At 41.8% G+C, this 20,931-nt stretch overlaps 1 protein-coding gene across 2 annotated transcripts in view; it reads left to right on the plus strand.

Moving 5' to 3' along the window:
- The window catches only part of fgd (faciogenital dysplasia), a 53,769-nt gene extending 45,738 nt beyond the window's left edge, over positions 1-8,031 (plus strand). For both annotated transcript variants that reach the window (XM_018762303.2, XM_018762304.2), the window contains exons 12-19: positions 42-121; positions 845-875; positions 1,516-1,620; positions 2,684-2,734; positions 3,699-3,803; positions 3,900-4,046; positions 6,367-6,507; positions 6,933-8,031. In XM_018762303.2, coding sequence (XP_018617819.2) covers positions 42-121; positions 845-875; positions 1,516-1,620; positions 2,684-2,734; positions 3,699-3,803; positions 3,900-4,046; positions 6,367-6,507; positions 6,933-7,166 — 894 coding nt within the window. In that variant the 3' untranslated portion in view covers positions 7,167-8,031. The remainder of the gene's footprint in view (positions 1-41; positions 122-844; positions 876-1,515; positions 1,621-2,683; positions 2,735-3,698; positions 3,804-3,899; positions 4,047-6,366; positions 6,508-6,932) is intronic.
- Positions 8,032-20,931: the final 12,900 nt, after the last annotated feature.

Raw genomic sequence — 20,931 nt, forward strand, 5'->3', positions numbered from 1 at the left:
TAGTATGACTGTAAATGTTAATGAAAAACTATTAATTTTAGGTGCAGGAGAAAGTGAAGCACAACCTGCCATATACATTTGCCATAATTGGGAAACAAAGGTCTCTGGAGCTGCAAGCCAGGTAAGAACACATAGGGTGTAACTTAAACCTAAAATTTAAGCTTTTCTTAACAGGGCATCTGGTAGCATAGTAGTTAGAGCTGCTGCACTGAATCCAAAGGTTGCAGGTTTGATCCCCACCTCTGGCTGTAATACCCCTGGACAAGGTACTTACCCTGAAATTTGCTCCAGTTACATATCCAGCCATGTAAATGGGTAAATAATTGTTAGCCTGTAGTAAGTGTTACATTAGCATTGTAAATTCCTTTGAAGAAAAGTGTCCACTAAATGAATAAATGTAAATGTAATCTGAAATTACTTTTTGATGTTTGAGGCCCGTGCTGAATATCTTGGAATAGGTAGAGGGCAGCAGCACAAGGAACTACAGATTTGTTGTGTTTTGCTTGACTAGTCATACTGCACTGTATCAGACATTAGATCATTCGTGTGAACCTTCAGCCATAAGAGAAGCATGTTTTTCATAGAGTTCAAGGGGCTTCTGCAATATGTGGTCTGTTGGTGGGGTAATACTCTCCGTTCAGGAAGAAAGGAAACAATGTAAAATGTTTTCCTGTGTAAACCATGTGCAGGGAATATTTTTAAAAATACCATGCATTTCAATGGATTCTTTTTGAAGTTATCATGTTTAAAATTGTTTGTTATTATTGGTTATATATGAGTTTATGGAGATTTGGTTTAAATAGAGTTTCACATCTTGAAATGTGCTCTTAAATATGTTACTCAGGACTGAAGATGAAAAGGATGACTGGATTCAGGTAAAGAATCCCCCCCCCCCCCCCCCCCAGAGATTTGCACAGACATTGTCGTGTAGATATGTGGATGCAGATGCATGTGAAAAGTAGCCAGTTTAAATTAACAGAAAATAAGTAGTGGGTGGGGCCTTTGAGACTGGGGAGAACATGCGGCACTGGTCCAGAGAACGAACAACAGTTTGACTTCAGCGGTTGTAGCGTTCAGTGGGTTACCCAGGGACTGAATAGAACAGCCTTACCAGCTAGTCACATGTCAGACTCCCTTTGTCCACCTTAAGCACAATGGAAGGAGGCTTTCTTAGCCTATGGAGCAACATTTGCTCTCCGGGCAGACCAGACCAGGTCATCTCTGCTCTCCTTCAGTCAGTAGTTTTCCAGCTATGGGCTAACCAACACTGCCAAAATACTCTGTTGCTCATATATTGTTCAAAGAAATGGTCTATTTGAATTAGGATGATTCAGTGGCCATTGACCGTGTTGTGGCTGGGGACAGGGTGATGGTCTTTCTATTCACTGGAGAACACAATATAATGTAAATACACCAGAAATCTGTAATAACGTGACAAACATTACTCTGTTTTCTGCAGATGAGTCTTGCAGAGAGGCTTGTTAGGTAGTGAAAGTTTTGCTTTCCCTCCTTCAGGTGATTCGAGCTACCATTGAGAAGCATAAACAGAACAGTGAGACATTCAACAAGGCCATCAACAGCTCCTTTTCACGTGATGAAGACCACTTGCCTGACTCTCCTGTAAGTGCACTGCTCGGTTGAGTCCAGTGGTTCTGTACTGGGTAAACGTCTTACAAGCAAAAATTCACGTTTTCATTTAATGCTCTTGATGCACAAAGTTTAGGTTGGGAAGTGAAGTGGCAGAATAACAGCACTTTGTTCACATCACTCTTTTGACAGTCCTTATACCTAGACACATATAGATAGGTATCGTCAAAAAAGCAGAACAGCACTTAAGACTGGGGAAAAAGGCGTTAATTTATAGAAGGTAGTTGAGACTTGCAGGTCTTCAACTTAGAGACAATCTTCCCTTAAAACACACACACACTGTCTGAAACCACTTGTCCTATGCGGGCTCACGAGGAGCCGGAGCCTAACCTGGCAACACAGGCCGTAAGGCTGGAGGGAGAGGGGACACACCCAGGACAGGACGCCAGTCTATCGCAAGGCACTCCAAGCAGAGCTCGAACCCCAGACCCACCAGAGAGCAGGACCCGGTCAAACTCACTGCGCCACCACGCCCCCCCCCTTTCCCTTAAAACACTATACCTATAACTACTGACAAATGGTACAAATAGGTCACAGATCTCCTTCCCTGAAGATGATTATAACCAAATATGGAAATGTAAGTAAATATGGATCTCTTAAGGATCCCTTTTGACCTACTTTGGCTAGATAAATGTGCCTGGAGCCAGTGCGTAGGCCACAGGTTTGTGCTCTTGCTAGATCACTGCTACCACCTGGTGTTTGTACTTCAGACCTGCAGCTTTTCTCTTGCAATTGTGACAATTGTTAGGTGTACAAATTAGCTAGATGTGTATTTGCAAACAAACCTTTTTCAAATGTTTTTTTTTTTTTTTTTTTTTTTAAATTTGATCCTTGCAAGGCTTTGTTTTATATTACTGCTTCAAATAACATACTGTTAACACAGACAAATGTAAATCATTTTACAGGGGTCATCATTAAATTTTACTTGATTTAAAAAGTATTTGAAAGAATAAAAAGTGGGTTACATCAAACTGAAAAGACTAGAATCTTATGGGTTGTGTGAATATTCACTTTAACAGAGTCCATTCTGTTTTAGGGCCCCTGGAGTAATACTTCGATAGATTCTGATGGCGGTCAACATGAGAGGGTGGGTTTCAAGTTGTTCCCCTGGTTCACATTGAACCTTGCTTTTTGGCAAGCAGTGAATAACAACTTTTTAACACCTGCATATTCTGTAGTGTAATACTAATAGAAGGAGTGTGCATTCATGTGGCTTAGTGCATTGATTTTTCTTTTTTTCTCTGCATTTTAAACTGTGAATGAATGGTCCTTTTTTTTACGAACCTATGCTGTAGTGTACTGTAAGTATTTATTCAATAACATGGGATGTTTGCACATCTTCACAAATGACTAAATCCATAATTTTATAGCCATCTACCTTATAGCTATTATGAAAATTGTTTGAATAGCGTTTGTTAGTACAGTATTCTTACCGTTGTGATTTCCCAGGGAATGATGTTGATTAAATTGTAAAAGCCACACGCTATACCTATAATTCAGTATTCTTTATTAGCTGAATCTATGTTAGCTGTTTGTCTACCTTGTTGTTCTTGAGCATGCTGTGGTTGAGGAATACTGATGAACTGTGAACTGGTCACTGTGCTCCACCAGTTTCAAAGTGACAATACCCATTTCCATCTAGCACCTAAGAATAACATCAGGTGTTACTGTCCTTTGTTTTTCGTCCTAAACATGTCTCAATTCTATGTGTTCAATTGTGCTGAGTACAAGTTTGAATGGGACATGTATTTTCTAGTTTCATATGAAAATGACAGATGCCTTGTGTGGGCTTTAAGTAATATAGTAGGCCATAACAATACAAGTATCTGTTCCATTGCACTCCCTTGTGAAGGAAAGAATTGTTCACTGCCCATGAACAAGCTCAGCTGCTCACATGACATTGGAGAATAGTGATTTCTCTTTTGAAACCACAGCAGCCCAAGTGCTTATGATTGGGTAGTTGATCCAGCTGCTCCTGACTGGTAAATTGATCCAGTGCTACAGCAGCAGTAAGCCAGTAATAGATCAGTCATCACATAGTTTTCTTTCAGAAAAGCTCCCGAAAGAAGGACAAAGAAAAGCAGACATGCAAAGGTTGCAATGAGAGCTTTCACTCCATCACCAAGCGGCGACATCACTGCAAGGCCTGTGGAGCGGTAAGATTGTGGGTCCTTACTGGTGAAAACAGGGCTGATCTCTGAGTGGGGTGTAGGGTGGGCTCATGACTTGGCATCTTTGCTGCTCTTTGGTAGGCCATCTGTGGGAAGTGCTCTGAAACAAAGGTCTCGGACAACAAGGCAAGCCGAGTGTGCCGGGAGTGTTTCACTGGAACAGCTGCAAGTCTAGCTCTGGATGGCCAAGGAGCAACTAGTGAACAAAAGAAGAAGACCACAGTGGAGGTGAGAATCAGAGGGGTATCTGTAACATATGTGCTTAATACAGAGCTGTCTGTTCCACACTACCGATGCCATGTGATCTGAGTAGACGTTGAAAACTTGCACACAGACAGGTAGTCAGTGAGCTGTCAATGTCATTTAAAAGCAGGTTGTTGTCTGGTCTGAAGAAATCAGCTCTGCCACTTTAATTGGCTTTTTGGGCTTGTCGCTCACCTCTGAAGGCCGGTCTGTGTCAGTCCCTGAGCATTAAGCTGGATGGAGGAGTCGGGGTGAACAGCAAGCGTTTTTGCGTAAATTACTTTTTTCTGCTGTATGGAGAGCTGTGCTACTGTGTGTTTGAACCATCTGACTTATCCAGGTAATTTAAATCAGTGTGAAAGGAGTGAACATGCTGTGTTTATTGTTGTTAAAAAATGAGTGCATTACTGTTCAGGTCGTTACTCTTCGGGTTCTTTTTGTTTGCTGTGGCAAGCTTTCGTGTGCTCCTGAAATGCATCGGGTAATGAGACCCCAGCACTGATCAATGGATGCACTCTTCTGCTGTCTGATACTCCATAAAGGTCTTGTGCACCTGCCTATACTGAAAGCAGTATTTGGGCTCCATGAAAGCCTTTATTTAGACTGAGCTACACAAATGACTGTCCAGCAGTGGTAATTATGGCTCAGTGATAAACACAGTAAGTGCAGTAGATCTGGTTAAAGAAAAAAATTTCACGTTTTCAAAGACATTTTTCAGGTTTTTGTTTTCTCTGACAGATATTGCAGTTTTCATAAAAGTTGAAAGAGCTGTAATGTACTGGAAGAGAACTGAAAGGAAGAACAACTATAAGAAAGAGAAAATGTAAAAGTAGAGAAACGTTGGATATATAGGGTTTACAAAAAGAAACAACAGCTAAATAAGTATTGAATGGACAGTATTTAGGAGTGCCCAATAACAATGGGATTTGTTAGCATGAAGGGGAAAATTGCTGATGGGTCATCTCATAATAAACAGGAACAGTGATTTCTGATATAGCACAGCCCTATCTGTGAAATACCATAGAGTTTTGTTACAACACCAGCCCACATGTGAACTGTAGGTCTACAGACCTGTGATAAATCATCACCCTACACGTGGAGTACTTTCATACCTGTATTACAGTACTGTAACCGTGCAGAAACTCACTGTTGTTGCACTGATGTCCCCTTGTCAGCAACCCAGTCCGCAGGAATTCAGGGAGGGACAAATGTGTACAGGAGCTTGACATAGCCAAGTGTCAGCAACACAAGATACATTACTTACAGCCCCCAATGACCCTGTGCAAAACTTTGAAGCAGTTCTCTCTCTGAGAAGTGTGCTCAGAACTTCATGCGTGAAATATTACCTCTTTATCTGGTCTGCTTTCCACTGCCACAATTTGCTGTGTTTCTAATAATGATGTACATTAATTTCAACATTTATTAAAGCTAGATTTATTCAAAATGCCTCCAACAAAGACAGTCTTGGTGTACCAGAGATCCACTCTCATACCAAATACCTTTACTAAGCATCTGAAAATTCCCAGGGAATATGTGCAATGTAATGTGTCTATTGTGTGTTGGTGGTTTAATTTGCAGCACAATACTTTGTAATTGAGTTGTGCCAGGCTCATATAGATCTGCCCTGATAGTAATACTGGCGAAATTAAGTGGTAAAATTAGGAATTATTACACAACTGTAAAGCTAGTTCTTGCATTCTGCCACTATGTATTTGCAGTTTCCTCTAACACAGCATGGCTGTGCTGTAATCCCGTTATGTTAATGTGGCTGCATTGCCGTAAAACTATTAACACTACACCCTTGGCTAATCTCGTCGGCCCAGATCACTGCACTCCTCCAGGAGTTCGTTATTGAAAATTCACTGACACTGGGATGCACTGTGCACCGTGGGATGATGGCATGTAAACCCTTTATAGATTGACTGTGTCAGAGCACTGCTTTAATTTGACTTTGTGATCCCAGTTGGAAAACATGAGCACGTGGATATTCATCAGTCAGGATGCTAAGCACATTTAGCAAGCTGTGATTGTTTTAGCTATTGTCTTTTATAGTTTAGGGATTTAAAACGAAAATGCCTAGCAAGTATAGCTTTATTTTATTCATGGAATCCAGTTGGTGGCTTTGTGGAACAAGATTTGTAATGATTTTAACTGCAATAGTAGAACTACTGAAAGGGAGCCATGGTTGCAGTAAATTAACATATGAGGGTATGCTGAAGTTGACAAAGGTGAAAAGGAATTGTTAAGAAAATACTAATTGCTGTCTTTTGCTTTTTTTAATTCCATTTTGCCCTACATCTGTTAGAAGCAGAACTCCCTGCTGGCAGAGAACTGCCTGTTCAGCAGCCACCTCCATCTTCAGGATAAGGGCAAGGGCTGGAACAAGGTCTGGGCTGCCATCACCAGGGCTGAGCCACTGGTTCTATACTTGCAAACCTCTGGTCAGGTAGGACACCCTTCCGTCTGAGCTCTGCCTACACTTGTAAAATTAGGTCAAGGGGATTAGGCGGTTCAGACTGACACTGCAGGCTATGTGCCAAGGCTGCACACGACCTGGACAGGGACCTGGCTATCCCCACACTTGAACTGTCTGTTATGTATGTGCAGGTGTGCACACGCACACAGGTATTAATGGTGCCGGAGCTATAGTGTGTGATGAACACACACATTTTCATTTTAATGAACTCTGCATCAATGTGAATATTCTGTAATGAATAAAACAATATATTTTAGCAGCAAAGAGAGCTTCTTCTAGAATGAATAGATGTAACAGCAGAGTGGTCAAGTTATCACATATTAAATGTAAAGCAATTAAATATACAGCATTTTAGCAGGACGGGTGTTTATTGAATGGTTTTTGTTTTTCCCCAGGAAAGTCGCGGAACCCGAGCTATCCCATTGCCTGGCTGCGAGGTGGGCCTCCCCTTGGAGAAACAGGAGATGAAGCATGTCTTCAGGTTGAGCCAGTCCCAGCAGATAATTCTGCTCAGTGCCCAGGACTTGGAGCTCCATACCAAGTGGATGGAGATCCTCTCCCAAGCATCTAAGGGCGAGGTCTCCACAGAAACTTCCATTACCCAAGCTGAACTCAAAAGGAGCCAATAATGTGACGCTGTTGATGCCCCGGGACCACGCTCCATCTGTGTACAGCACACACGTGTTACTTGAATTCACTTTATCCTTGGCACTTTTCTGTTGTAAACTGTATTTTTCAAGGGACCTCTCATGTTTGTATCTGTGGTTGTCTTTTTGTATTGTTCTTCTGTTGGAGAAGCTGAGAAAATATTTCAGATTTTGTATAATAACATAAAATATTCTGAAAGGCATTCATTTAACAGTGGTTTTACTTGTTTTGTTGACTATGTAGACTGCATCCGTTTTGTGAAGCATTAACTCCGGCCTGTGTATTTGCTCACGTGTTACAGTATTGACTATAAGGTGTAATTCTCCCCAGCTGTCTTGGTGGCTGATGTGTGAAGAATGTACAGTGTGTATCGTATGTTGTTAGGGTCTGAAGCTACTTTAACTTATGAGATGTGAATGTGTGTGGCCGGCCACTGGATAATCCGGCCCTGCTATTCCCCAGTGCACCCAGATGGACCTCACCCCTCACCTTACCCAGTGTTGTAGCCTACCAGTTGAACACTTGCTTGTTTGGCTCCTCTTTAGACTACTGCCCACTGTGAGTATGTCTGGTCTCATAATTTAATCCATAGCAGCAACAAGTACTGTATGCCTCACATTCTTGCTCCCAGGGTAAGACAATGGTTGAAATGTAGATGATTTTCTCCTGCATATTCATATATGTAAGTACAATATTTTTAAAAATGGAACAGGTCAGACACTCATCAAATACACATGTAAGTCGTATTCATTAATATGTATTTAACCAAAACCATGCACATTGGCAGGCAAAAAAGCATATCATTAATAAAAAATATCATTCCAAACAAGCCATACTGTCTTCATTCTGTATCAATTTTTGTGGTTTACATAGTAAAATTTTAATTTTTAACTTCCAAAGAGTAAACAAAGTTGTATGTTCAATTTCCTGCCATAATGATGAATTAGCAATAATTATACATTCAGTCACTTCACTGTCTATGCTTTTGGTCAGAATTTCCAGCAGTGCTAGTAGAGACTTTGCCATTGTTACTGCAGTTCGCATTTGCATCATCGCACTGTAGTTCTTTCCTGCGATTTTGTTCTTACAGCACGACTGGTGTGCTGTATTGGTAGTAAGAGAAAGAGCGAGATTGCCATGTAAAGTACAACTGTTTGTGAGTCAGCAAGTACTGTGGTGGATAGAGCCGTTACCTTGCAGTCTGAAGTTTCCTGGTTGAAATCCTACTCTTGATCAAAGTACTTACCCCAAATCCCTCCGTTAAGAATATTCAGCTATATAAAGCAAATCATTGTAAAGCTGATTATGTTAATAGCATAGCTAAGTTGAACAAATATTTGCTTTTATTTAGCATATGGTTTTCTCCAAAATTAACTGAAATTGCTGAACTAATTAGGAAAATGTCCCTGTTTTAAACAGAACAATTCAGGTAAGTACTTTGCTCAAGGGTACTTCAGCAGGCGATAGGATTCAAACTTCAAGTTTGTGCAAGTAAAGAATAAGAATAAAAGTGCAAACTTTGCCCATTTTCAACATTAACGTAAACTCTGCTGTCAGAATTAATTACTCTTATGTCTTTGGCAAGCAATAAAATACATTTTGCATACCAGAGTTGAAATCCCTGCTTCTGCTTTAGGACCATTGATCAAGACACCTGCCGTGAATTACTCAGCTGTACAAATGGCTAAAACATTGTAAGCAGTTTAGTATACAAAGCCAACACTGTAAGCCATGTTGGAGAAGGGCATCAGGTAAATGAATGGCTTACTGATTTTTATGGATTTTTTTAAATCCTCTTATTTAGTAACTCAACCAATTTGCAACTTCATACATGTTTTTCTTCATTCAAGCCTGTTTTTTATTCCACATTTTGCTATTTTTTGTTCAAGGCAGATTACCATGCCAGGCTAGTACAATACATAAGGGTACATGGTAATAGTCACATGATGACAAAGAATGCTGAAGTTTAAACACAAAATCAACATGTTAAAGACAACCGATAAGGTCAAAGTAACAAATTCAAACTGTCTCCAAGATTATCTACAACCAAGAGCACAGGCAGATAAACATATTGGTAAAAACCAAGATGACACTCGTGCAGAGGCTATACAGTCCCAGGAAGTCATATTCTACTATGGTCGCCTGAGGCTGTATAAAAATAAAAAAGATGAAATGCATTACAGGAATTTTACAGCTTCTTGACTATTCAAAAACCCATTGTCAGAATGTCACCAGTTTGGAAGAAATAATGAGAAAGAGAGTATAACTTATTTAAGAAAAATGGCTACACATGGCTTTGCAATACAGGTGTCTTTTGTCGTGTTGAGCAGGCTGTATGCTGTGTTCTCGGCGCCCCTTCTGTTAGAAATGTCAGTGTCGTGCCATACTGCTGCTGCATTTGCTGCTCATTTCCTCTGTCATTCTGAGAACTCAGCAGGAGCCCACAATGCAACTGGCTCCTAGTCAGCCTGTCCAGGTTTCTGTCAGGAAGCCATTTTTGTACCCCCTTTGGCACCGAGGGGTGATGGTGTTCAGCATGAAAACGCTTACAGCTGTTCTCCACAACAGCGCGGCATTTTAATGTCTCAATGGTTTGTCGTGACGGAAGCAACGAGCATCTGCAACTTTCAACATCTTTTCTTTCCTCCGCCCTGATGCACTCTGGGAAATTACAGGGGTCCTCTCGCAATCAGCAGTATTGCGATCACAATTATGAACTTTTGAATTACCATCAAAGGCATACAGCTGCTTTTGTGGGGCAGCTTCCATGACAGAAAGAAGTTAGAGGCAACGCACTGGGGGCTGAAATGGCAGTACATTCATTCATTTAAAGGTATTATGACAGCTTGCTGTGATTTGATCCTTTTAAAGAATAACTGGAATCTCATCTACAGTGAACACTGAACATATGTTCAGGGCTCTCCAGCATAGAATGGCCATCAAGCCGATGGAGTTCCCTGATCAAATGGCCCTTATCTCCTTTGTTGAACGTTCTGCAGCGTTGCCCATTTGGGCCTTCAACAAGACACATCTTCAACCAGAGAACAATGGACATGCACTTGGGCCTCTTCATCTGTGGCAGATTCCAGGAAACACTCACTACCTCTTTCACACCTCTAGTGTCTAATCTCCATTAAAATGACGTTATTTTCACTGTGTTTAAATTTACTCGCGATGTTGGATGGTGTCATAGCCGATAGCCTGATTTGGAGACAGTTCCCAGAGGTGGAATGAAATGAAAAGGATCATTAAGGAAGGAGCTTCAGCAACTGATCAGTCCTGGTTTTTATTATCCAACTATCGTGTTTTCTCATTTTGCTCTAATCTAATTCTGAACAGGCACACTCTTCTGCCAAGGCCTCATACATGTCCCTCTTTAAAGGTGGCAAGATATTACACCAGGTGCGGTAAAGTTGCCCACTTGCAGAGTAATGTTCCCATACACGGTCTTGGGTGCAGAGTAAACATAGGTGAGGTCATGCAGAGACGGTGCATGAATGAAATTATGCAGCAATCCATTCATACCAATTTCATCCCTTTGGGGATAAAAATCCATTGTGCTGGTGTCTTGTGTTTGTGCTCCTTTAATTTTTTATTAATATACTGTGGGTGTGAACCAGTGTGTGTGCCGTTTTTTTGTTTCAGCTGAGTAATCAAGCATGTGGTAGCGCATACTATTCCTGTCGCCGAATACATACGCCCTTTGCTGTTAGCTGTTTAAAGGAAGCTGAAGAACTTGCCTACATTTAACCCTTGAAGGACCGACAATGGAAATCCATATTGGGCTTTGCCATCCTCGCCAACCCCAACGCAAAATCACACCTCAATGCTTTCCAAGCGCCGTCGATGAAAGTAGCTTTGATGTGACAGGACTCAAACGTAGCTATTGCATAATCTGCTTACAGTTGTCTGAAACAAGTCCCAGTGAGGGTATCTAGCCCTGTGTTACTCAGTAATTTTCTGGGAGGTTGTAGACCAATAACACTAGCATCCCATGCCCTCACGACTTTGCTCTGGAGCTGTCTCCAATTGCTCTGTGCTTTTTTTTTTCTCTGGTTGTGCATTTTTCATGCGGCCCATGCATTTCAATCGTGGCGTGCTTTAGAAATCGAAGGAGAAAAGACGACTAGCTGCCCTTCTCTCTAAAGCTGTCATCTCACTTCAGAAGCGCTACCCTCCGAAAAGGATCACAAAGTGCAGCATCAGCAACGGCTGGCTCTCGCAGTCAAGATGTGACCCCTCTTTCTGTATACGCTATATGAGCACCATGCGATGGAATGGGCCATAAGAAGTAAAGGAATGGGAAAGCGTCCCTGCTTTCCCATTAACGTCTCCCGCTGAACGCCTGTCACGCTTCGCCATTGTGAGTGTCTGGAAGCCTTTTCTTCTCACACGCTTTCTCCCTCCAGAAAGTCAGTCTGCTCTAATATTGTTTAAAGACAAATTTCGGGACATGTCAACTGGTCTTGTCACTTAAATGTTACATCAGGCATTGATTTATCTTTGTGTGCAGTATCAAGTTTTACCCTGTAAGCATTGTATTCTGAGCATTTTTTGTCATGTTCTCGCTCCTGCTTCTCCCTTGTTGTGGAATATTTTCCTCTTATCAAAGCACTGTCAGTCCTGTGTCGGAGCTTGGTGAAGAAACCCCCTTTACCACACTTCTGAGAAGTGACTGCATGTCAGAGAGGCGGGTCTGAATAAGGTACAGATTGCGATAGTGTGTCAGTGCCCTCCACCTCAGATGCCTACCAGCGTGCGGCTTCCTTCCTTCCTGTCTTGCTGAGTTCTCCATTCTCGGCTGAGGAAATACGTGCACCGCTCTGTATTTCACAATAAAAAAAATTTGCGTGCTGCTGTGAGAGGGATTCACTATTTCTATCGATGCTGCATGGTGACAGATTCTCTTGGGGAAATATGTTTACTTTAATTAGAACTCATTTTAATCTCCTCTGGTTGTAGAATTTGTGCCGTCTATGTGAGCCCACGGACATCTCTTCCAGCCGCTTATTTACACGTATTTTTGCAGCTTAACGAGCCTTTTGCTTCTGTATGGTGAACACGGTGGTGCAAAATAAAACGGACCTTCATTGCTCCCTGCACTCGCTATGGATAGGTAAACATAAACACAGCTTCAGTGTTTTCATATTGCCTCCCTATTATAAAGGAAAATCAGTAGTCATCATTACGATGTGCAGTTTCTGAAACGTTATACCACAATTTTACATACATTCTGTTCATCGGTAATGGGATATTTGTTTCTTATTGTTTATGCCTTGATCTTGACAGCCCCCATATGCTGTTTATTTTAGAATAGCACATTAAATGTGAGATAGGCTTCATAGACGAGAAGAATTTTGTTGGAAAAGGAATAAACGTAAGTAAAGAGCATTTATCCCCACATGAGCCCATGACACTGATATGGAAAAAGTGAAAAATGATGAAGGCAGGAAGGGACTTGCTCAGAACTGTAGATGCAGAAAATTATCTCTGTCCTACTTGTGATACCCTGCTAAGAGGAAGCAGCACAAGAGAACAAGGAAGAGGGTAATCACAGGCAAGGGGACAGCAAAGGATCGTCTGGCACTAAGAAAACACTATTTACACCTCATTAAGTTCTTTAATTGGATGCGGACACCACACTAGCTTACACCGCATGAAAAAAGAAAAGCAGCAAGGCTGAAATGTGTTCTTAACTTGGAATAATGAGCCTCACTCTACTTCTTCTAGGTCTGTACATTTTTCCAGACTTGGAGCACACAGCTGTTGGGTGGCAGAGAAGATGCCAGTCAAACCTTCAGTGAACACAATGTACTCCTAAGTGCCACATTTGTCAAGTGTACATTCATGTCAAAAACTCTTTAGTTATTATCTCTTGAAGATGATGCTGTAATTTTTCGGAGGGAGCTGAGCTGTACGCACCTTCATGTTGCAACCCCTCTAATTTGCGTCATTTGTAATTGATGCAGGCAAAAAGATCTGCCAGACAATGAATAAATGGAAATAAGAGTAAGAGCTGTGAGAGACTGGCAGTTGTCCTTCGGCGGGCTGCTGACACACCTGAGCGGTGCCGTTCGGTCCTGCTAGTCTCAGGGACGTTCAACCAACCTGACAGACTGTGCTAAAAAAACAGCTCAGCTGGGATGCTGAGGGAGCAGAGTGTACCGTACTGTGTGTACGGTCCTGCTGGGTTCATTATTGTAGGTTATTTTGGACTGAAATGTTGGCTCAAAGGGAACATCTTTTCATGGCTTTAATGCCTGCTATAAAGATGGCCTTTCCTTGTTTTTCAGCTTGTTGGATTTCAGCCTATGCCTCGTTATTCCTTTGTCTGCTTTGAGGGAAAGGCTGGGACTCCAAAGGTCTGCTCATGGTGTGTTTCAGGATCTTTTTCAGTCACATCCTATATTAAATAGCCTAATTGTTTCCATTCATGGCCGACTACTCTATTTGTAGCTATACCACTACTTCTGAAGGAGTCTCCTGGGCCGACCGGGTGGCACCCACCTGATGCCACTACCTAAAACTGTTTAACTTTGTTGTTTTGTCATTGGATGCTTTTCAGGCAGATTTTGGTGTGTTTCATTGCACTTTGTTAGGTTTAGCAATATCCTCTCTGTGGAAAATGTTACAGTACCTCTACATTTTGTGCTACATAGTTACTTCCTCTGGGCTAAACTATATACACCAACATACATATTGGAGAATTTTACTTTGGTTTCTTCACCTGTTGTCCACGCCTCTTCATGATGAAGGAATAACGATGGTGTTATTCTGAACCTATGCTTTGTGGTTTCTGTTTTTGATAAAGTATTTCGTAAAAACAGGAAACTCACGCCCTAAACACCCATTTTTCTGCGGTTTCATCCCAGGCGCCACTATGTCCTGTTGTGTTGCTCGTGATTGTTTCTGAAATGTTAGAAAACACTAAAAAATGCACAAAACAACCAGAAACTGTAGCGTCTCAACCACAAAATGTATACTATGGTAAATCATCGATGTGTTCCTCTCTCTACGGTAAGTCCAGTTTTGGTCCACCTCGCTTTTCTTTGTTAGAAAAGAACATTTAAGCTAAAGAGACAGCTAGCTTCTTTATGGGAGTGTCATTATTCTGAGTTTCACGTAACACAGCATAATCCTGATCTGCACCACAGGTCCCCTTCACCCTGACTTATAATGTGAACTGGGGGATGTCAAACGCCAGCTCTTCAGGGCTGCAGTACATAATCCTCCATCAGAGTATTGATTCAGGCAGCAAGGTGTTATTCTGAGTGTCAGTAATTAAAGCGTATTGTACAAACTATTGAGTTTTTGGTCCACAAGGCCGTGAATTTGCCACCCCTAGCACAAGGTTCCATCTGCCAGAACACCAAGTACTCAAGGGATGTAGCACAGCAGGCTTTGGGATGCCAGCAAATTAGAACGTGTTCTGATGTGAACATAAACATGGGATCAGCAGTAATCAAATGCAATCCTCTTGTCTCAGCAAAGCGATGCCAGAATATGGAATTCTGAAGCCAGTCACTCATTTCCTACAGTCAAATCCAGCCATTTGTACTGAGCCAACCATTTATGGTAAGCCATTCATCATAAAAGGATGGGAATAAAAAGACATATACAAACAATGAAAAATTCAGTCTCCTTGGCCAAGACAAGCCATCACAGTAAATCTGAACAGGAGTAGTGACTAATATAATGCATACTGATAAAAACAGACATTGCATAGAAGACAAAAATAAATCAATGTGATTCTAACTGGCTTAGAGGATGACTAATGTGTTTGTTTAGAGAGTTTGTTAGGTTGTGTTAGAGTCAAGGCATTTATTAAATATATGGCCAAATAAATCCATTGTTCTTTAGACCTTGGTATAGCAACTGGTAGAACGTAGGTGGTTTAAAGGGTGTAATTCACCTTTTGCACTGTTTTCATAGTGTAAAATCAAATGGAATCAGCTGTTCCTTCTGTTCAAATGAGAATGTAAATGTTAGAATAAAGGAATGATATCAAGAAATGTGGACTCCTGAACGCTGTTGCTTCAAACGAATGTCCTTGTTATTAAACTCAGCTTTATTCTGAGAGCAGCTTGCAGTAGCAGTTTCATTGCCATGGCAACCTAATATCAGTCAGGGAGGGGCTATGGGTTTTGGTGCCATAGATGGTTGAAAGTGTATGTTACTCAGCAAACAATATTTCAGACACTACACTTACAATGACCCTTAGAATGTTGATACTGGAGTTAGTGTTTTAGGGATTATTCAAATTCAAACTTATTTTTCCCTTGCAATAAATCTGGTTCCTACAGTCTATCATCACACAGAAGCATTTTTTCATTTAACTGATGCTTTTTTTCTAGAGTAACTTGCAATACTACTATTTACAATTATTCACACGTTTATACATCCGGGCAATTTTAGTGGAGCAAATTAGGGTAAGTATCCTGCTTAAAGATACAGGAGCTGGAGGTGAGATTTGAACCTGTAACCTCCAGGTCCAGAGGCAGCAATACTGACCACTAACATTACCTGTTTGCTGTACTAATTCAGTGTTTACATTTTGCCTGTCTGAACTGTTGGGCAGTAATTTCTAGTCAGGGGGTTAATGGACAGACCTGCACTGCCTGCCTCTGATTTATCAAAGTAACAATCACCAGCTGCTGGCAGTTGAGATGCTCAGGCTCAGGCTCTTCTGTAACTGTGAACTCTGTGTATCAGCCAACAAGAACTTCTGATGATCATAGAAAAAAAAATAACTTTGCATGTGGAATTTATGAAAAGCTGCATGCAAGTAGTCCTTGCAGTAGTGTTGATAAAGGTGATGTTTTCTTCTTGAAATGTATGTTGTAGAAATGGTAAGTATGAGTTGCTAACAATACCCTGACCAAAACGCATTTGTGTCACGTAGACCTCTGTGCAATATTTTCTGTGGAGTTTTTGATAAATTATTTAACAGCTCACATATTCTGGTTGTCAGTCTACTTCACATTACAAGAATCATTGAGTCCAGTTCATCATACAAACTGTCATCATAGAAACCTGTCACATAGCCAGGCAGGATCTGGAGGATTTTATACATGCAACAGTAAATTAGCATGAACATTGGGTTGTATTTTGATTCTTAAACGGAATCACCAAAAATACACTTTGAGATTGGTCTCATTCTTGAAACATTTCTCATTGTACAAAGTATATCTCAAGGTTTAGAGATCAAGTGATACAAATTAGCCTATAAGAGGATCCTCTCCTTGGCTGTCAGATATCTGAAAACCTTTGCCATGGGTAAATTCATGTCCACTTGATGCGGAGCTGGTGATTTGTGAGGGCGAAGGTCTCAATGCTGAGGTAATAACCCAACGTGTGCTTCCCTGCTCAGTGTAATTCAAAGGCAACAAACCTTAAAATTGCTCTTTAAAGTCTCACTATACCATCTATAGAGCAATTGAGTTCCATTTCTTTATGGGTGTGTGTCTGTCTCCTGGCATACACAGGGTTAGTCATCATCAGTACAAAGAACCCCCGAGAAACACAAAGGTAGGCTGTGATTCCCCAGGGCCCACATAATGCGGCTGATACATTTTGGCAAACAAAGGGGTTTCATAATGCTCCCAAGACCCCTAATGGCTCACTAGTGTCACAGGACAGCATTAGTGACTAGACTTGAAGCCAGACTTGTAATTTGAAGCTTGCTGGTTCAGATCTTGGGAGGGTAGCTGCTGTAATCCCTGTAAGAAAGATTTTCATACGAAAGAAAATATTCAGTTCTATGCATTGTAATTTGTCTATAAACAATGGATCGGTAATAAACAATGACTACCTGTTTCCCCTGGCGCTCTGTTGAGCTGACTGTCTCTGTGTTACGGAGCTCTGCGATAGACACAGGATCCGTACGATCAGCTTCTCCCTATACCTGATGCAGATCGTGTCGTGATGCTTGATTTTTGATGCAAAAAAATGTTGCGGCGACATACACGGGCACTTAATAACCAGACAGCCCATAAAGTTTTCATGCATATTTATCACCTGAAATTTACTGCAATACTCTTCATTAGCTCCAACATTCTTCTTCTCCCCCAACACCGTTGCGCATGAAAAATTACCTTTAAATTTCTTTTTTTGTGCTTGCTCTCATGAGCAGAACAAGGGAACTGAAGGTGGAGCTCAGGGTTGGATTTATACTGCTTACGGGTGCCAGCGGCATGAATCCAGTCCCTAATGGCATTTGCCTGCGAGGTTAAATGTGGCAGGATTGATGATGATGTGTATGGGCCACAGCAGTGGGCACATTACTGCAGGAATGAGCAAAGCGAGAGATGCAGAAGGATATGTTCACTTTTGTCCCACATTAGTGACAATCTCAATGTGCTTCTGAGACACAACAGAACAACGGGGTCAGCCGCACAACAGGCAAGTTAAGTGCTTCGTGCAAATAGCGAAGCAGTCTGCGGTCTTCAGAGAAGTGAAACAATCTAGCAGGCGCAAGACAATGCCTGTGAAACTTTTTTCTGTAGTCTTCATACCTTGTGCAGTTAGCAGGAGCATGCATCACTTTGTCTGTGAGGGGGCGTGCAGTCCCATTTCTATGAACATTATATAATGATTAACTAATGGTTTCACCTAAAGCAACTTACAGTGGTGTCTATTGTACTGGAGCAATTCATGTTAAGTACTTTTCTCAAGAGTACAAACTACACCACGACCAGACAGCGATGCTCCTCTGGCTGCCTGGTGGTCACACACAAGAGATCCAGAATCCAAAGCCCGAAGCCTCTCAATTCTGGCTATATTATGGTGGAATGTGCTCCCTCTATCACTCAGAACTGCTAATTCCCTCTCAGCAAGAAGAGTCTCAAAACACTTTTTTCAGACCCACTTCCCTCCTTATCTATCTGCTCCATAAACCTTTACTACTTATCTTTTTTAAAAAACCATTCTCCCGATCAATTCTGCATACAGCTGTTTGTGCAAAGTATACTGACAAAAACGAAGGTATTAGACTAAATGACTGTACTTTGTGAGTCACATGTCTGCATCTGTATCTCTGTTAATTGGTGAAATGCACTTTTTTTTAGTTGTATGTCACTTAAAAAAAGGTGTTTGTGAAATGTATGAATGTAAGAAGGGCCTCATCTAGAACCTTGATCTCCAGTTGCAAGACTGAACCCATAACCGCTCTTCCACATTTTGCCCCCCAACCAGCACATAGGCACATTGATGTATTGAAATGGAAGCTTTTGGTTGTCTGTACATGCATGGATGCAACATGGAGCGCCATGCTTCCACTAAAAACCCAGCCAACTACTGACACTACATACACTACAACAGTGCACACACACCACTGTTCATTACAGTTCGTTGATCTGCCCATTAGCAATAGGCACAAAAACATCTCATTCCGCACAGAAATGCTGCCTAATAACTCTTGAATGCACCTAGCGTTTTGGTTCCTTAAAAGAACTGATGGACATAACAGAAACAACTGCAACACTAGTGTATCACTTCCCAGAACAGATCTTCTGCAAAATCCTCAGTTTCTGTTTGCATTAAAACCAAATTGAGATATCTGGCAGGATCCCTGGAGAATTTGAGCATAAATGAGGCCATAAACTGTTTTTCTTTGGTGTAACACAAATGAGGAAAGTCCTTATGCAGGACTGTGGAGGGTTGTTAGTTGAAATGCTTATTTGTGACAGATGGTTGCTGAGGGTAGGGAGTGGTCTAATGTTTCACTCCAGAACTTCACTTCAAATGGTCCAGTTGAGGAGGTATATTTAAAACATGGAGAATGCCAGACATGCTCCTTTTTTTTGCCTTGAAGTCCACTGGAGGGCATGTGGCATCAGCCAAGTCTATTGGGACCCCAAGGCAGCGGAGTACCAAACCACTGTAGGACGAAGTACAGCTTGTGTCAAGGATTTGGGTGTCCTACAGGATGGAAAGCTGTCATTTGTGTTCCATGTAAATGCTTTGACGAAGTCGTGCTTCCTTCAATAGGCAGGATGCCGAGAAATTGGTTCATGTTTTTTGATTCAGGTAGGCTGGACTATTGTAATGCTTTACTATCAGGTTGTCCATATCAGACTGTATCCAGGCTATAGTTGGTACAAAATGCTGCTGTGAGAATTGTCACTAGAACTTGGAAGTACGACCATGTAACACCGGTACTTAAATCGTTGCATTGGCTCCCGGTCGCATTTAGAGTTGATTATAAAACCCTACTTTTGACCTATAAGGCAGTACATGGCATTGCTCCGGCTTACCTTTCTGAGATTATTGATTCTTATATCCAAGGACAATATCTTCGTTCACTGGATGCAGGTTACCTTAAAGTACCTGTGATCAATAAGACCTCAGTAGGAGGTTGCGACTGCCACGATCCGTTCCGGAAACGATCAGTCGGACTCAATTGCAGAGCGCACTGGTGTTTATTTTGGGGAATGCACAAGAAACGTAGTCAGGGACAGGCGATGGTCTTCGATTGGCAAACGTCGTACAAAGGGCAATCCAGAAAGCGTGGTCGAGGGACAGGCGAAAGGTCAGAACACTAGAAGACTGGAACTTGGATCAAGAAGGGGAAGGAACACAGGATGAGGGCAAGGACAAGGACAAGGACAAGGACAAGGACAAGGAAACCGAAGGCTGACTCTCGAGGTGAGTGAGCATTAGGCGAACAAGGTTCCGCGTCCACGGTCGCTCTGCCTTTGCCTTTTATGCCTTGTCGAGTCCCAGGTGTGCCCTGTTGCACCGGTAATGTGGGCGTGGCAGCGACTTTAGTTATAGAGCCCCTAAACTGTGGAATATTCTACCCGTTACTGTCAGAAATGCCCTGTCTGTTTCTGTTTTCAAATCCAGACTAAACACTTACATGTTTCCTCAGGCATTCCACCTCGAAATGTAATTCCACTTGGCTGTGTTTATGTTTTTCCCACCTCAATACCAAAACATATTAAACTTATTTGTTTATGTTATAAATAACTAACAATTTCTTCTTGTTGAGCATTATCTCCCTATAATAAGACTTGAGGAGGATGGCCGGTGGTCACAGACGCAACCCATGCCAACTGAAGATGATGACTAACCGCCATGACGGACGAGACTTACCTTGCTGAACTGGGAAATTAAGCTACCAAACAGCAACAATATCATTATTACTTGTAAACTGGCTTAGAATTCTCCTTTAATCTAGAATGCCCAGGATGGGTGGGCAACCACTGGCCCTTGGACCTCCAGAGGTTTTTTCTCCCTCAACTTTCAGTTGGGAGTTTTTGTTCCTTTCCTCTTTGGCCAGTAGGGAAACTTATAGCTCCATAAAAGCAATTTTATGATAGTCTATAGTCAACTGTCTTTTTTGTTTTTTGCCTGACGTATTTGTGTTTTTTGCCTTAAGCCTGTGTTAGAGCACTCTGTGTAACTGCATGAGAGGAGAGCTCTATAAAAATAAATTGAGTGGAATTGAATTGGAAGTAGGTAGGGGTGCAGTGGCATGGCAGGTTTAGCCCATGCCCACTGTGTGGTGGGTCTGGGGTTCAAGCCCTGCTTGGGGTGCCTTCTAGCAGACTGGTGTCCCATCCAGGGTGTGTCCCCTCCCCCTTCAGCCTCATGTCCTGTGTTTCCGTGTAGGCCTTGGCTTGCTATGACCCCGCTCGGGATAAGCAGTTGTGGCTGTTGGTTGAAAGCAGGTATTTATTTGAGTGTTAAGGTGTGAGTTTTGTGAAATATCCTGAGATTTGTGCACCTACTCATGTGATGAAC

This window comes from Scleropages formosus, chromosome 2, assembly GCF_900964775.1.
Source record: "Scleropages formosus chromosome 2, fSclFor1.1, whole genome shotgun sequence".
Taxonomy (NCBI): Eukaryota; Metazoa; Chordata; class Actinopteri; order Osteoglossiformes; family Osteoglossidae; genus Scleropages; species Scleropages formosus.